Raw genomic sequence first — 17,726 nt, 5'->3', positions numbered from 1 at the left:
GTGAGTTTCTCAACTTGCCTCATTGGCACAGCGCCCCTGATGATCCGCAGTGTAGCAGATACACTGAAATACACTTCACTGGCAGCAAATTTCACTTAAGGTTTGGTATTAATGTCATGTTGTGATGGCTTAATTAAGAGGACAGTTCTTTGTACATGGAGATTTTGGAAAGACATCTGAAAATTATATTGTGGAAGACAAAATCCGCATGGCTGAAATATACATGTCATGCACGTGACGCATGAACTGTAGTGTCATATTGCAGGAAAATTGACGCCAGTATTAATTTTTTAAATAAATACTTTTTTTTTGCAGGCTGAGAGAAGTGGATCCGCTCCATTTCCTAGCTTTGTTTTCTGTAGTTAAATTTATTGCTTCTGCTTGTGTGCAGGCACATGCAGCGTAATGCCAGCCTCTGTTTTTTTTTTAAAAAGCTGTACTTTATAAAAAAAAATGCATATTCACATGCAGATCTCTTGGTTATATGCGTGATTGCCGCATATCGCAAAGTAAAGGGATCGGTGTCTCCTCGGTCTAAAAATAAAAAGCTGTAATAGTGTAGTATTGCCGGAAACCGACGTTTGGCCCTGCGGGCCATTTCATTTACCGGGCGATGTACACAGGGAAAGCCTTGGTAATACACACACTGCCTTTTGCCGGTTATTGCAGGTTGAAGTGGATCGTAGCGGCGTCTCTGTTGCAGCATGGTCTGAGTGTTTGTAAGGTGAATCAGCACGGATTCTTCTGTGTATATTTGCCCAGCGGTCCGGTTTTCAGTACAGGGATCCAAGTAATCAATTTAACTCGATATTGGGTTAAAACAGGGGAACATTTATTTCATCAAAACAGGCCCAATGCGTTTCGTATCACATATACTTCATCAGGGGATACTTCACTATTGCAGCTTTTTAATTTTAATTTTAGACTGAGGAAAAACCACTCCCTTTACTTTGCGATATATGGCAATCATCTCTATGACACGCATATAACCAAGAGATCCACATGTGAGTAGATCAAAAAGCGCATATTTCAATTGAAAAAGGGTAATATACTATATACTTTATTTTACATTTAGGCATCTGGAAACCCATTAATCTCTTATCAGCACACCAAACCTCAGAAATATAGACGAAAATATATGTACCTTTATAAAAAAAATTCATATTTGATCAGCTTCTTATTTATTTCAAGGTGGCTCTACTGAGGCAGTCCACTCTGGTTTGGCTAGACAAGTCTCTACCCTCCTCACTAACCATCTAGCAAGAGCTACGGAGTGCTGTGGAAACCAAGCTGCAGGAAACGATGCCCTACAGGATGTGCTGAGCCTTCTAAATGATCTTTCTAGGTAACAGCTAGAGAATCAGTATTATTATTGTTATTATTTTAACACATACTTGTAAAGCACTAAAATAATCTGAATTGCTATACATTATACAGTCAAATGTGAAAAAATACCGCAACAGAGCCTTAGCTCCCATAGACATTCGGGAGTTAAGAGAAATGGACACTTTTTTGTGTTTTTTTTTTTTTTGTATTTGATGTTTTTTTCTGATAACCAAGTCATATAATTTGCCGATATGTAAATTTTAATTTTAAAATGTTATTATTGTACAGCAGTACATTTCCACCTGGACAAAGTAATATATATTGAGTTTTCATTACTGTATAGGTTTAAAATGATATGATTTATAGCTGATGCATTGGCTAAAGAAAGCGTATAAATGACTTTACCATATCAACTTGCTATGCTGCTATATAATTTAGTTTTTGCAGTGATGATCTTTATGTAGCATTATTCATGCAATAATAATTACACATTTTTATGTATTAAAAAATCTGTGCCACCTGGAACATTGACTCATTGTAGATTAATTTAAGATACATTTGATGGATCCCATTGAACACTCATTCTACCAGTATAGTTGCTTCAGCAATAACTTAAGCAATAACTGAATACTTGATTCCTGCGTCTGCATTAATTATAATTTATTGGGGTTTTTTTGTTGTTTTTTTTACACAGGAGTCAGATAGGGAAGGCAATTCTGAGTCAGCCTGCTTGTGTCTCCAAACTTCTTTCATTGCTGCTGGATCAGCGTCCTTCTCCAAAACTTGTGCTCATCATTCTCCAGCTCTGCCGCGCTGCGCTTCCTCTCATGAGTGTTGAAGACTGTGGAAATGTAGAACTACCTCCATGGAGCTACTCCTTGCCAGCTCTGGACAGTGAACAGGAAGATCCCAGTGACCCAGCCTCTAAAATAGCATCGTTGTTGCTAGCAAAGTTGGCTGATTATGTTGTTCCAGGTAACTTCTGAATAATTCTTATTTATCATCTAAGAAAAAACAAGAGTGAAGCACCGTTTTATTTATTTATTTATTTATTTATTGCTCACATTGCAACTTACCAGGCCACTTGCAGATGCAAAATTTTGCACTTCCTAGTATATAGGATTGAAAGAGTTGCTAACTGTGTATGTAGTGCTGACAGTACCAGGCAGTGCTGCATATAAGAGAGTGCGACCCTGTTATTCACCCCTTCTTGCACATAATTCATGAGCCCTGTACTTGCTCATGGTAGTCTGAGTTTTGCACTTGCTGTGAGAACTTAACTGCATTGCGCAGTGGCAACAAACTCTAATCTATGTATTAGAATAACAAAAGAAGAAGTAATACTGGCATGTTTCTAGTTTGAAAAGCTAAAACTACTCGTTATTTTATAATGGATTTTGAAAATTGTTGTCTTTTAAAATATTAATCCTCTTTGACACGTGAAGCTGCCTGGACAGTTCCATAGCCAGGCAATCTGTCAGATCCACGCTTATAGGTAGCAGATTGATTTGGGCCTGTTCAGGTACCTCCAAGCATTAATGTGATACTGTGCATCCCTCTGCAGGCGTCATATTCATACAGTAAAACAGTTGTCGTGAGAATGTATTAATAAGTTGGTCATAACGTTAGGCATTAAAAAAAAATAAATGTAGCAATCAAATCAGTTTGTATGTAAGAGAATCTGTTTTATCATCCAGAATTTTTCCCTCCTTTGTAGGATGTCAGACAGTTCTTTCTCCAACTGCTTCAGAACCAGACGGTTCATTGTCAAAAAATAGCCCAAAAAATTCCCAGAAAGGAGATAATGATGCAGAAGAAGAGAGTGAAGCAGTAGATGGCAAACTCTCCATTTTTATTCATAAGAGAGAAGACCAGTCATCCCATGAAGTTCTTCAGCCTTTGCTTAGGTAATACAATGCATGCAGTTTTAAGTTCCTGTATTGTGTTATGTTCTAGTAAACATGGATTGTTGGTTAGATTGTTGTAGTAATCATTTTAGCTATTTTATACATTATCTGCCAGCCATTTAATTTTTTTAGCTTGGTATGTACAGCATGTAGCCAGTGCCTTATGAATATATTTCTCCAGGTCCGCTTGGGGGACAAAGGGACAGTAGCTATAGATGGCACCACTAGGAGGCAGGACACAATAAAAAAAATAGAAACTTGACCCCTCGTCCTCCTGCTATACCCCTCCTCTGTAGGCAGAGATACTTGGTTTTGTTGTGTTCTCAGGAGGTTAGGACCGTCTCCTGCATTCAGGAGTATTTTACTATTTATTTTGCTCGTTTATTTCATTACAATTCCTTCACATTAAATGGAGCTGGACAGCTACACTGAGTAGTCTGATCCATTACTTCAGGATGTCACTGGGGTCTCTTGTGCTCTGCACTGACCATCCAGCATTGATTCCCTCTGTCGTCCAGAGAGAGAGGATGCACTGGCCGGGACACAGGGCTGTGGTATAGCCAGTTTCATCCTGTGGCTGACATATGCTTCCAGGATCCCTACACTACAGTCTGGGAACTCCTGCCGTGGCTCATTTAAGGTCAGTATATATCCTTAATAGCCAGCCTATTCAATCTCTGAGCACCCTCCCCCTCTTCACAATCACTAGTTCACTAGTTCAGCCTCCACCAAACACACAGGCAGGCAATGGGAATGGCAATTATGTTTCCTACTGTCCTCACTGCAAGCAGCGCAAGAGTTATTGTGGGCTTAGCACCGGTTGTGCACCACTATTTTACGAGCGACTTCACCAGGGCTGTCTTTCACTCTACCTGGGGAGGCAACGGCATCGGCCAGATTTTGTGATTACTGTACGTGCACCTGGTGCGCAACCCCGAAGTGCGCGCCGATGCCTTAGGCGACATTTTTCTAAGGTGCGCTTCGGCACCATACGTTACTGCTAGGGGTCTCCATTATGCGCCTAGGCAACTACTTTCCATTGATTCTGGAGGAGGTTCCTCTTCCGGCGATGCTCCAGTCTCCATTACTAGCAGACTCGCCACGCTGGGCAGATGGTGACCTATCTCACAGTTAAGACCAAGAGGAAGAGGACTCCCCCCAAACTCTCCTCCGAGGCCATTGATTCCCTCATCTCCTCAGTATTAGGGGCTTACAGGAGTCTGAACCTAGTTCCAGTACTTCCACCTCCTTGTTTAAGCGCCGCAGCAGGTCCTCACCTTCCTTTCAACTGGAGCAAATTATCCAACAGGCCACCCACAATCAGAAATTGGTTGCATAGGGTTGAGAAAATTTAAAGATTCAACACAGGAAACACAGAAACACATTCAAAAATGGTTTTATTGGCATCAGTTTAAGGAGTCAGATAAATACAAAACTGTGGTATAGCTTTAAATAAGTTTATTCAAGATTAAACAGTTCTATCAAAAACAGTTTCTGCATAGTCATAATTTAGCAAGTGGTGTTCAGCCCTTGGCTTTAGATTAATGACTTTTTGACTATCTTGACTTTGTCACACATAAAGAGATGGTTGATGGGAGCTGGCCCTCCTTCTGGATCCGATCCGGTCATCGATTGCCTTGGGTAGGCATTACAACGGTACTGTTTAGACTAGTATACTTAAAGGAACAGTTTAGTGTGAAAATAAAAACTGGGTAAATAGATAGGCTGTGCAAAATAAAAAATGTTTCTAATATAGTTAGTTAGCCAAAAATGTAATGTATAAAGACTGGAGTGAACAGATGTTTAATAAAACAGCCAGAATCCAACTTCCTGCTTTTCAGCTCTATAACTCTGAGTTAGTCAGCGACTTGAAGGGAGGCCACATGGTACATTTCTGTTCAGTGAGTTTGCAATTGATCCTCAGCATTCAGCTCAGATTCAAAAGCAACAGATATGACCCATGTGCCCCCCTTCATGTCTCTGATTGGTTACTGCCTGTTAACCAGGGTAACCAGTCAGTGTAAACCAAGAGAGCTGAAAAGCAGGAAGTAGTGACTGACATGTTATACATCAAATCACTCCAGCCTTTATACATTACATTTTTGGCTAACTAACTATATTAGAAACATTTTTTTTTTTGCACAGCCTATCTATTTACCCAGTTTTTATTTTTACACTGAACAATTCCTTTAAAGGGACCTAAGGATGGTCTCGTTGCTATTATTTTAAACGTTCTGTTAGATAGGGCACAATGCTCACCCGCATTATGCTTTGATATACAATTACCTATAGCAGCTAGAGGTTTTCTTCGTGGATCTTCCTTCTTTCCCTTTCCCACCTGCTTTTTCTTCTTTGTATCCTCTTTTGGTTATTGTGTTTTTGGTTCACACATTCAGGGGTGGACAAGGTATCCACATATGGATATGTTACTCATGTTCGGTTTAAACTAGAAATTGTTTATGCAATATCCTCTATATCCAGACTTATTGTTTAATTTTCGTTACCCATTCTGAATGTGTATACTTTGCTTTTTTTCGTACCACTGAAAATATCCAATAAAAACTTAAATTAAAAAATAAATAAATTATCCAACGGGAATGGGACAAGCCAGAGTGATGTTTCCAGGCTAACCGCTGTTTTCTTAAACTATATCCTTTTCCACAGGATCTAATGGAAAAGTTGACCTCCCCACCTTCAGTGGACCCGCCTGTCTCTCGACTATTCAAGGACACGGTCTTACCAGTTCCTGATGCAGGCTCCTTCAAGGACTCCATAGACAAGAAGCTTGAGGGCATTCTACGTTCCCTCTTCTCTGCTTCAGGTACCTCCTTCCGGCCGGTTCTAGCCTTGGCTTGGCTAAGTAGAGCCGTTCAATCTTGGCCGGACTTATGCCAAGCAATTGCCACAGGGTGGTCCCCCGTGAAGAACTCGCTTATTTCGCCTCGCAAATCAATGTGAAGCCTCCCTTGATGTGCTACAGGTGATTAGCAGAACTTCAGCCGACTTCACTTGTTGGTAGCGGCTCGCAGATCTCTCTGGATGAAGCTGTGGACCACGTCTTCAAAAAAGTCTCTCACCTCAATTTCATTCAAGGGAAAACGCCTCTTCTGTCCGGACCTGGACAAGATCATCAGCTAGGCCACCGGGGGTAAGAGTACTCTACTCCCACAACCAAAATCTCGTCCCTCCTTTTGTCTGAATGTTTTTTCGCGGCTCCCAGCACAAGGGAGCTAGATTGTCTCCTCCCCGACACTCCACCACCAACAGAGGATGCTTCAGTGGAAAGTCCAGGCCATCCTGGCAGTCCCACAAGCCACCCAGCAAGCCCACGTCTGCATGACTCACCCCTTCTTCCCTCTGGTGACTCAGCAGTAGGGGGGAGACTTTGCAGGTTTGCCGACTCCTGGAAGAATCTGACTCAAGACACCTGGGTACGCGAGGTCGTGAGTCAGGGCTACCACCTAGAATTCACTTCTCTCACGCCCCGCCGGTTCTTCATGTCCAGATATCCTCAGGGGCATCAAAAGGCTCAGGCACTGCATGATGAGATCGACAAACTTATCCGTTCTGAGGTCTTCATCCCTGTTCCGACCGAGGAGAGATTCCGAGGCTATTACTCTAACTTGTTTGTCGTTCCCAAGAAGGATGGATCTGTTCGGCCAATCCTGGTCTGTCAATGCGGCCATGTCCCCAGGCTAATTCCTGTTTTCTTTGGACAGAAAGGACGCCTACCCTCATGTCCCAATTTTCTGGCCCCATCAGAGATGCCAAAATCGCCACTTCCAATTCACGGCCCTTCCCTTCGGCCTGAATTCGGCCCCTCGTGTCTTTATCAAGATCATGTCGGTGACCACTGCTCTAATCCGCACAAGGTGGGTCTCCATAGCTCCTTATCTGGACAATCTCCTGATCAAGGCACCATCCTTCGCAGAGGCCAGCAGATCCTAGAGGATCCACAATGGCGACTGCTCACCACAGATGCAAGCCTCTCCGGTTGGGGAGCAGTGCCGGAGGGTCGGTCAGCGCAGGGTCGCTGGTCTCTATGGGAGCGACGTCTTCACATCAACCTTCTCGAGATACAGGCAATCCGACTCACCTGTCGGCCATCTTCATTCCAGGTCTCTTAAACTGGGAAGCAGATTATCTCCGCAGACAATCCCTAGATCCCGGCGAGTGGTCTCTAAAAGACGACATCTTCCACAAGATCACTCAAAGATGGGGGACGCCAGAGGTCGATCACGTCACAATCGAAAAGTTCCTCTCTTCTATGCAAGGTCCAGGGACCCTCTGGCGCTGGCGGCAGATGCCCTCACCTCTCCCTGGGACTTCCATCTCACGTAGGCCTTCCCTCCTCTTCCTCTCATTCCAAGAACAATCAAGAAGCTTCAGAAAGAACACACTACTCTCATCCTCATAGCTCCAAGATGCCCCTGTCAATCCTGGGTCTCGGATCTACTACATCTCTCAGTAGATTTTTTGCCAAAAAAGTAGTTTTGCCAAATTTTACCAGTTTGGCATCTGACACCCGCTACAGCAGGAAGGTACTTCAGGCTTCAGTGGCTGGTTCCACGTACTCCTCTACTTCAGACAGATTTGGTACGTCCCCACTGTCCCTGTGTCCCCCAAGCAGACCTGGAGAAAAGGAGATTTTGTGTTCTCTCCGTTAAATCTCTTTCTCTTCAGTCGCTTGGGGGACACAGGGCTTCCCTTCCTGGATAGAGGCCTTCTCTTGGCTTCAGACTTGGTTGACTCAACCATCTGTTCTTCTTGTAATTAGTAATCAGTTTTTCTGTTGATTATTAATAACCTCCTGTTTCTCCTTTGGTACGAACTGAGTGTCTCTGCCTACAGAAGAGGGGTATAGCAGGAGGAGGATATCAAGTTTCTATTTTTTTATTGTGTCCTGCCTCCTAGTGGTGCCAGCTTTACCTCACTTTCCCTGTGGTCCCCCAAGTGACTAAAGAGAAAGAGATTTAACGGTGAGTACACAAAATCTCCTTTTCCATTAGTGAAATCTAATTTGCTGTAATCAAATTTAACCAATAATTATTGGCAGTGTTTCATGTGTTCAACAGTGCATTCCTTTAGTTTGTCTAGGAGACTGAATGTTCAGGGTCTTATAGTGCACGATGATGGAGAGCTCAACCCAATCCAATGAATAACACTTATTGAAAGTGCAGGGTACTTACCCAGAAGACCCTTCCCTTGCATTAGGGTCAGTAGAGTAATTGCAAAAAAATCCGGATGCACACCTTTTTGTTAGTGTTGTATCAAAAGTGGTTTATTAAGCCCATATGCATCACAAAAGGGCCTTACTTTTATGACAAGCAGTAGGAAAAATGTCATAAATCTGGCTACAGTGAGAAAATAAATGTATTTTTTCTATCCAGCTGTAAGATCTTTGTTCTGTGCTTGCTGTATGCCTGTTAAATATAATGTTGCACCTGAGGCTCAGCTTGTGTATGCCATATAGAATAAACTAAACCAGCACACCTAAAGCATGGCAGAGGATAATTTTGTTAATTATATGCAATCTGTCTGGAATAGACATTAAATATTAGAATTTTGACTGAAAGTACACTACGTACAACTATTCAGATATATTTGTCAATTTAAATCTCTTGGTCAAATGTTAGAATTTTTTAAATTTCAAAACATTTTAATTTTGTATTTAAAGTTTAAACATTCAGACTTAGTACATGGTGGCAAGGTAGGGAATCAAATCATGAGACTATGTCAAATTTCCAGTCAAATGTTATTATATATTCAAGTCTTTCCTTTATATGTCTAACAAAAGCATAGACTGGCCTAGTGCACATTGTCACTAACTAGTGAATTTATGTTTTTTATAGTAGTTCTGAGGGGAGGCCTTTTCGTCTCGGTACTGGTGCAAATATGGAAAAAGTAGTGAAGATGGATCGTGACATGACTAAGGTAAGTGTTGCAACAAAACCATTTAGGGGGAGGGTACTTCTATTATGTTGTGAGAAATAAGAGCTCCCCCACCGCACATGTTATGAAAAAGGTAAAGTGGGACAGTAAGGTCCGTTCTATAATAGTTCTTCCATGTTCTGTATCACCCCTACCCTTTTTTGTCTCACCAATACAAACTTTCTGTAGCTTTTCCCTCCCTTCATATTGGTAGCTCCTTTTTTCGTCGTCTTATTTTTAAAAAATGTTTTTGTCGTCCTGACTAGGAGGTAGGAATACAAAATATTTCTTCTCATGTGATATTCAGAATAGGATTTAGCTTTTATATCTCAGTGTGCAATTTGACCATTTTGGAGCACAAAGATCTGCAGCTACCCCCTTCAGTAGGGCAGTGTTTTAGGAAAGATCGTTAATTATCTGATTTGCCATACAGAGTGGGTGTTGTGAAGTAATCACAGAGGAGGCTGCAGCTGCTCTTCGCAAAGCCACAAAATGGGCCCAGTCAGGTTTAATTGTTAGCATTGGGCCACCCGTTGAGACTGTTAGCCCTGATGCAGCAAGTGGACTTTCCACTGGTGACAAGAAGAAAACAGCCCAGACCTCAATCTGCAGGGAAAGGAATTCTGAGCTTGCCAGGTAAAAACATAGCTAATTTTATATTACCACCTTGATTTCATCTCATCTCATTTTCAAAGAGTCTGTCTTCTTCTGGTTTTTATTCACTGGTGTTCTCTTATCTAACAGGACTGATCCTGTACGTCCTTTCATTAGTGGCCATGTAGCAAACAGCATGGCAGCAGAAGTAATTGCTCTGCTTCACAGCCTGCTCATGGCACCAGAGTCAAATGCAGCCCAAATCTGGACAACAACAGCAGAGAAGGTAACTAGATCAGACATCAGAATTTCTTTTCAGTTTTTATGACTTCTTGTATGTTAGACAATGGACTGAAAGCCTTCTCAGTCTGTTTATGCAACCTGCTGTACTTTATACTCTCAAAAAGGTCTGTGTGTACAGATTCTTGTGTTTACTACAACAGTTGCAATCACTCTTGTGATTATTTGTTTAATGCACCAAAAACCCGTCGTTCCTGTTGTACTATATTTAATGTTAAAGGGAACTCATTTTCAGTTCTTCATTAATTCATATTTCTGTTTTTTTCTACCAAAGTTAACAAACTATCCCTGGGAAACTGTGATTATTAAAATTTTAGTAGGTGAGACAGGTGAAAGAGCCGATGACCGTATTGTTGGAGCACTATTTTATAGACTCCTTTTGTTGTCATCAAAACAAATATGGTTTTGGGTTAAATATTACATTTAGTCTGAAAAAAATATATATTCATGCGAGTATGTTCTGTTTTGGCTACTTTGTAGAAATAAAATCTGAATCGAAGTGTTTTCTCATAAAAATCACAGCAGGGTCACTGATCAGTTTAGGCATATAATTAATATACCAATTTCTATGAAAACATATAGGTTGTTAAAAGATGTAACTTTGTACCGTGATAATTGCTTTTTTGTTTTGAATAGTTTGAAGCTGGTCGCATTTATAAATCTGATAATACTTTGTGCAGGTTCTGTCTCGTGCCCTGATGTATATCCCACAGCTTGGCAAGTATGCAGAAAGCATCCTAGAAAATGGCAGTGGTAATGGAAGGAAACTGGCAAAGCTACAAGGCATTGCAAGACAAGCAGTTGCTGCATTATGTGCACTTGGTGGATTTAAAGAAACTATTAAAATAGGTTCTGAAGTCCAGGTATGTCTCCTATTTTATTAAAAAATTTTTTTTATAATAAATACTTAATAACTGGGAAAGTTAAATAGCTTACAGTTATTGTTAACTAAGGACTATGGCACAAAGATTTAAACACTTTGTGCCATATTTAGTTTTTAATATTACTTGCCATATTTTCCAGGAATAAATACTCTAAAATCTGTGTTGTCAAATAATTTGTGAATAAATACCTTAGCCTCTCATGTCCTATAGCTGCAATTGTTTTCTTTCCAATCAATTAATTTTTTTCAAATACTCCACTATTGTATTTAAAAAAGAAGCAAACAACTCTTGGTGTTGAAGAAGAAAATGCTATTATATTATTGAAACTGTACAGCTTGTAGACTTAAGATTTTCCACTTATTCCCCTACAAGGTGCTGGGTAAAGGAATATCTGGGAGCATTGGAGTGGTTGTCTCTATTAATGAGCAAGAAGGTATTGCAACAGTGAAATTTCCAGAAATAGATTTTAGAAAATCATCTAAGTCATGTGACACACTGACAGTACCATTATTTAGGCTCTGTGTTCCACGCTCAGAGGTAAGATATTTTGCAAATGTAGTAAATCAAGCAACAAACAGTGTTACTTTATATGTTTTTATACACCTTCTGTTTAGACTGAAATACCGTAAAAAAATATTTTTTCGAAAAAATAGCATTGCAGTAATACGAGCATTCTGGATAACAGGTCCCATACCTGTATAGCTGTTTAAAGTGAAGTCTTTGAATCCTTAGTAGTTGTAGCTGCATCTGACTTTAATTTGAACCTTCATTTGCTTCCTATCTGGGCCAGAAACATGCCTCTTAGATGCTCAGCAGCAATCATTACAAATTATTATTACAAATATTACATGTGTGAACAGTATTAGAGACAGCGCCATATTAAATATAACTTCCTCAATCAATTGCCTGAATAGTGTTCACTAGATCATACCATCATTTTTGGAATTTAGAATAGTATTAGGTAACCATTCATTATGCAATGCATACTTAGAAAATGTTTTTGCCGCTGGTGTTATCCACATGTTCTGTGTATTGGATGCAAAATCAAATGCACAGATGAGGCTCTAATGGCACCCTGTGTAGATCTCAGTCAGCATTTTCCATTTGTAGCCAATGTTACCAATGTCTGTCCCCATGCCAAGTACAGGGCTCCTTTCTGTCTGAAAGCTCTCTGATGCACGCTTTCAGGCTGAAAAGCATCCATGCTGGCTTTTAGACATATCATATTCAGCAAAATCATCACCGTCATCTTAAGAAATGGTTCCAAATCCTATTTTAGTGTTAGTCAAGCAAAATAAACTTCACCTACAATATAAAAATCATTTGAATCTTGGAATTTAATATTTAAATTCTTGGAACTGACAATCACATCAGGCAGGCAGGTGCCATTTTATGGGAGGAGGGTCATGCAATATATGATTGACAGCCAAGACTTTTAAGGAGTTTTGTGTCTAGGTGACCAGTCCCCTTTAATGTAATATAGCAGGTGGGATTTCAGTTTCATTTTTATACTAACTGAAATTAGCCATTTGTGCCACTAACTTTAGATTTACCAAGCAATAAAGCAATTAAAATTACTCTAGTGATTACCTAAAAAATCTCTTTTTAAACTAGCAAGCACACCACATGATTAAATTTGTGATATTATTCAAAGATGTTTATAGAGCTAAAGCTCAGGCTACGACCATCAAAATCAGTTGGAGGGATCATGAACCTTACTTTCCACCGTAATGAAGATCATGTTAGAGGACATTATAGACAAATAGCAAGGGACCTTTTTACCCATAAAGTGGATCGCCGTACCAGAGGCCAACCCTTTAGACTAGAAGAAAAGAACTTTCATTTGAAGCAACGTAGGGGGCTCTTCACAGTCAGGACAGTGAGGTTGTGGAATGCACTGCCGGGTGATGTTGTGATGGCTGATTCAGTTGTGATGCCTTTAAGAATGGCTTGGATGATTTTTTGGACAGACATAATATCAAAGGCTATTGTGATATTAAACTCTATAGTTAGTATAGGTATGGGTATATAGAATTTATGTAAAAGTAGGGAGGGGTGTGTGTATGGATGCTGGGTTTTCATTTGGAGGGGTTGAACTTGATGGACTTTGTCTTTTTTCAACCCAATTTAACTTTGTAACTATGTAACTATATTTGGTGGATAGATACCAGTTTCAAAATGGCACATGGAATTTTAGGGCTCTTTGTGTGCACTATGAAATCAGCCCTGTTGACATGATTGATTGTGAATTGGGTGCATGGGCTTGTCAGACTAGCTAGTATCCTACAAAACCAGTAGACTCCTACAAAACCCAATATTCAAAGTGCCTGAATTTTCCACAATGTGCCCCATTGCCACTAAATAAATGGGGTAAATAAATGGATTTCTTATCTAGAAGAGAGAACTTTTTTCATAATGGAGGAAACAAGGTTTGTGTTCTCCCCAGCATTTCTTTTTCAACCTAGGCTAGGTGAAACAGTACCTGAGCGGGGGCACCAGGTGCCTGTCCTGGCCTCACTTGACTTAACAAAAAAATTGTGCATTTCGCACAAACGCAATCTCTACTGGTTTTCTACTAGGATAATGCCACACATGGACAAAATTCAGGCTACTGAAAAATGCAGGCCGAGAATCAGCCCCTATGCTGCAATCAGTCCCTTACTTCGCTTGCACTAGGATCCATTTTGTCAGCCTAGGTGCAGGCACATGAGGTGGAATTTCAGCACCAAAATGAAAAAACTCTACGTTTTTGTGCCAAAATCTGCCTGGACTTGCCAACGCAATGGTTCTTGGTGCATGCAAGGTATGCATTTTTCACCAGGCCGAGCTTCAGCCCCTTGTGACATTTACCTTACAGTTTCCATACCTCAGCACCAAAAACGTACTACTCTGGCTATATGTCACACCTTTGTTCTTGGCTCTGGTTAATTACCAATAACTGGACATAATACACTGTAGTATTTCATTTGTTTCTAGGAGGGGTCTTTATGAAAACACCATATGTTCTTACAACAACACACAGTCTTGTATTTTTGCTAGAATGTAAAGTGTTCTGTGTCATGCCTTCTGATATACAATATCGCTCCAGTTTTTTCAATAAATGAGTATTTTTTTCACGTTACCTAATATGGATTTGAATAGAGAACGCATTTTTTTCTAGCCTAAGGGTGAAATGTAATGCAAGTCATAAATAGAAAACAAATTTGCTTACTTATAAAAGAGTTTCAAGTTTTACAAAGCAATATTTTTTTTACCGTTATTACATTGCACATTTTAATTTCCGTGTTTCCAAAATATTATTGAATTTCACACACAGGAAAAACTGTTGAACAGAGGCAACTCTTTTCATGTTGCAAATATTTTTTTCATGAAAGACTTTTATTATAGTGCCTCTTTTGACTGCATTAAGTGTGTATATGTAAGCTTGAACATTTCCGGTTAAGTTACATGCTCTGTACTCTCTGCAAAAAAAATTTTTGTGGGTGAAGGACTAGCCCCAAAAGAAAAAACAGAAATGTTTTCCCAGAGATTCTGTATTTTTTTTCAATATTGTTGTTTTAATCTTTAATTTAACTGATATTATTTTAATCATGTCTGATATGGTATGGTACATGTTATCATGTATGTCCCTTGTGATGCATGCTTGCCATTATCTGTATTGTTACTGGTACAAATATAAGAGAAAAATGAAAGCTTCAGTTAATATGAAATCCCTCATTTCCCAGAAACTAACTGCTTGAATTTAACTTTTTACCACACCAACATCCACCCCTCTTAAGGCATTGCCTCTCCATAAACTGTCCATTACTGAGAAGGTAGTGCAGGCAGTCCAGTCCATGTTACTACCCCAGGAGGGCTGCCTATCTATTCATACCTCACTTCCTGCAACAGGAGATGCCTCAACTCCAGTAATGGCAGTGGTTCGACTTCTTGCAGAGATCAGGACAAGGTGAGGACACAACATTTTTCATTATTTAGTTTGTTATATATCTACCCAAAGTAGAACTTTCCAAGCAGATATCCTTTTGGTTCTACTTTTTGGCACATAGAACCATAGAACGTACAACAGATTCTGATATGATGTGCTTTTCAGATAGTGTGGCTCTATTATCAGCTAGAACACTACCTTTTCAGTGTAAGGATTTGTTCGATCACTATTTTTTAGTTTCTAAATTAAGATGCTAATGCTAAATTACCTGATTCATAGTTTGATAAATATGTTGCCCTTGATGCAAGGAATATGCAACTGATTCTAACAGTGTCAATTTTTTGCCACTAAATAATTAGTTATGGTATAATACCGGCTACAATATAGAATACAGAAAGTCTTTGTCGATTGTGTTAATTATTGGTTCCAGAACTGTTTTCATGGTTGCTGTTAACCTTTTTTGTTTATTAAGAGCGTGTTTGGTGATGGCTCAGCTGCTGGAGGACAGCTCATTCTGTGAAGAATTCATACAACAATGTCCGGCTGCTGTAGAAGTTCTAAACCTAGTGGCCCAGGAATGCAGTCCTGGTAAGATTTCAATTTATATTCCCATTTAAAGTAAGGTGATACAGATGAATTAAGACATGTCCATCCAGTGCTTGAATTGGGAACAAAAAGGTGAAGGGAGGGTGTGTGCGGCATGTGATGCCCTGCCCACAGGAAAAAAACATAACTACTAGAAAAATTTTCACGAGGCCATGCCCTCCACTAAATCAGGATTAAATCAAGACTTAATCAGGATTTCATGTACAAATACCCCAAGAACCCACAGATATGAAAAAGCATTTTTAGGACATGCTCTGGAGAACACATGCTCCTGTGTCACACCTCCTGTATGGACTTTAGGGAACTAATGAACTAATTCCACAGCGTTGTTGTTCTAACTGTGCAAAAGAAAAACCCCTCTTTGTAAGGGTAATGGCTGATGGGGTCTTTACGGTGGGGGGGGCGCTTTTTTGCCAAATGATGGACAATAAAATGCTCTGAGTTGCCTCCATTTATTTCTGTGGCAGTATCCTGGACATGTGAGTGCATCCTTAGGTCAGAATATTGTCTCTCAAGAATGAGGTAGTTAAAACATCTTTTTACAACCTTCAGTATAAATCTTCAGTATAATCCTGCATGAGGAGGCTGAAATGCTTTTGCTCCTCTTTCACAATATGCATTTGATAATTGATGGCTAATATGACGGCTAAAGTTGCTCTCATAATCCAATGGTAATAGTAAAAGCAGTGACATAATGCCTAGGCGCCATATAGAGACTGAATGCAAATGACTGGAGACAAAATGAATTTCTGATGCATCAACAGTAGGGCTGTGGCACCAATAACAGAACCAAAGTCTAAATCTTTGAACAGTAGAAAACAAAATAATTATATATTGCAAAATCACTTCTTTTGAACAATTCTCATAAAATCTCTAAACTTGGTGGGATGACTTTTCCTTAAACCTTGCTTAAACCTGAATTATATGTAGCCCTTAAGACTACAGTATGTGTGCTATTGAATGAGTTGATGCATTTTGCATTGCAGGCGAGCGTCTCTCAGTGGTGGAAGTTCAGTGTGAAAGACTGCGGATGCTTTATCGGGACTGTGCTCGCCCCCCACCACCACCTTTGCTGACCGAGCGCAGACAGGTAAATAAATTCCGCTTGCAGCTATAAAGACTGTGTGATTCTTGCTATGATATCTTTGGGGAAACTGTCGACAAACATTTCCTGTCTATCCATTACAGTTCTTGACTTTTGTATATTATACTAAAGAACACCCATTAAAGGTAATTTTTAGCCTCAGATTTCAGCAGTGTGTATCCCTTGACAGTTGTACTTTTTTTTTTTTAAATGGTACAATAAAGCTATCACAGCAGATAATATTGGTGTGTGCTGAAACCCCTTATTCTACAATAGACTGTTTCACAAGTCAGTATAATACCACTTTTCTCCATTGTGTCCTTGAGGGACACAGTGGAGTATAGCTGGTACCACTAGTAGGCAGGACACAACAAGAAAGAAGAACTCGCTCCTCCTCCACTGGCTATACCCCTCCAGTCGGTGGAGCCGCAGCATTTTGCTTTGTCCTCATGAGGTAGGACGTATTATTCTTTGTGACAGTGGCCAGAATATTTGGACTTTAGGAGAGCTTCAAGACTCCTACACTGAGTAGGTTGTCTGCATTTGACATTTCCCAACATAGAAATTGTGAGGTGCATCACTGGAGGTCAAAGGCAGCTGTGCCACTCAGCTCACAACAGCTCCGCATTCTTCTCATGACCTATACAAACACCGCACAATCCCCGGCAGCCAAGCAAAGGTGGCAGCAGGACACAACCGGGGGAATAGCTCTGCTCCTATTCCCAGTTTAGACACGCAGCGAGAATAAAATGTAAAAAAACAAAACCTTGCACATGTGGTTATTAAGCCACTGCACTCCCACACCATGTCTTAAGGGATAAAATTTGTCTTAGGAACTGAAGAAAGCATTATATTATCTAGATGCAATAAAGCAAAGCACGGAGACAGTTTAATTTTTATCTTCAGTTTAAGATTTAAAAAACTAGTGACTTCCCTCCAAAATAGATCAATCTTTGGACAGGACCATAAATAATGGAAAAGGGACACATTAGTCTCGTCACATTTAGGACAATATGATATAGGGCTATTAGAGGAATTTTTTGAAATTTTTTTTCCATAGCCTAGGTGGATAAGCTTAAAATGTTGTATCCTCCAACTCTCTGCGAACATTAATTTATTGTAATCATTAATAAATTTCACCAAATCTGAGGGAGACACTTGGCAAT

General features: G+C 40.0%; 1 protein-coding gene across 3 annotated transcripts in view; it reads left to right on the top strand.

Annotated features, from left to right (window-relative positions):
• hectd4.S (HECT domain containing E3 ubiquitin protein ligase 4 S homeolog) overlaps window positions 1–17,726 on the top strand; it is a 128,108-nt gene that overhangs the window by 60,194 nt on the left and 50,188 nt on the right. For all 3 annotated transcript variants that reach the window (XM_041580382.1, XM_018244230.2, XM_018244229.2), the window contains 11 exons: window positions 1,192–1,345; window positions 2,021–2,301; window positions 3,044–3,233; window positions 9,086–9,167; window positions 9,598–9,800; window positions 9,909–10,044; window positions 10,739–10,921; window positions 11,315–11,479; window positions 14,722–14,891; window positions 15,343–15,458; window positions 16,463–16,566. In XM_041580382.1, the coding sequence (XP_041436316.1) occupies window positions 1,192–1,345; window positions 2,021–2,301; window positions 3,044–3,233; window positions 9,086–9,167; window positions 9,598–9,800; window positions 9,909–10,044; window positions 10,739–10,921; window positions 11,315–11,479; window positions 14,722–14,891; window positions 15,343–15,458; window positions 16,463–16,566 (1,784 nt within the window). The remainder of the gene's footprint in view (window positions 1–1,191; window positions 1,346–2,020; window positions 2,302–3,043; window positions 3,234–9,085; window positions 9,168–9,597; window positions 9,801–9,908; window positions 10,045–10,738; window positions 10,922–11,314; window positions 11,480–14,721; window positions 14,892–15,342; window positions 15,459–16,462; window positions 16,567–17,726) is intronic.

Source organism: Xenopus laevis, chromosome 1S, assembly GCF_017654675.1.
Source record: "Xenopus laevis strain J_2021 chromosome 1S, Xenopus_laevis_v10.1, whole genome shotgun sequence".
NCBI lineage: Eukaryota > Metazoa > Chordata > Amphibia > Anura > Pipidae > Xenopus > Xenopus laevis.
Note: the sequence above shows the minus strand (reverse complement) of the source record. Positions and strands in the feature narration are given on the sequence as shown.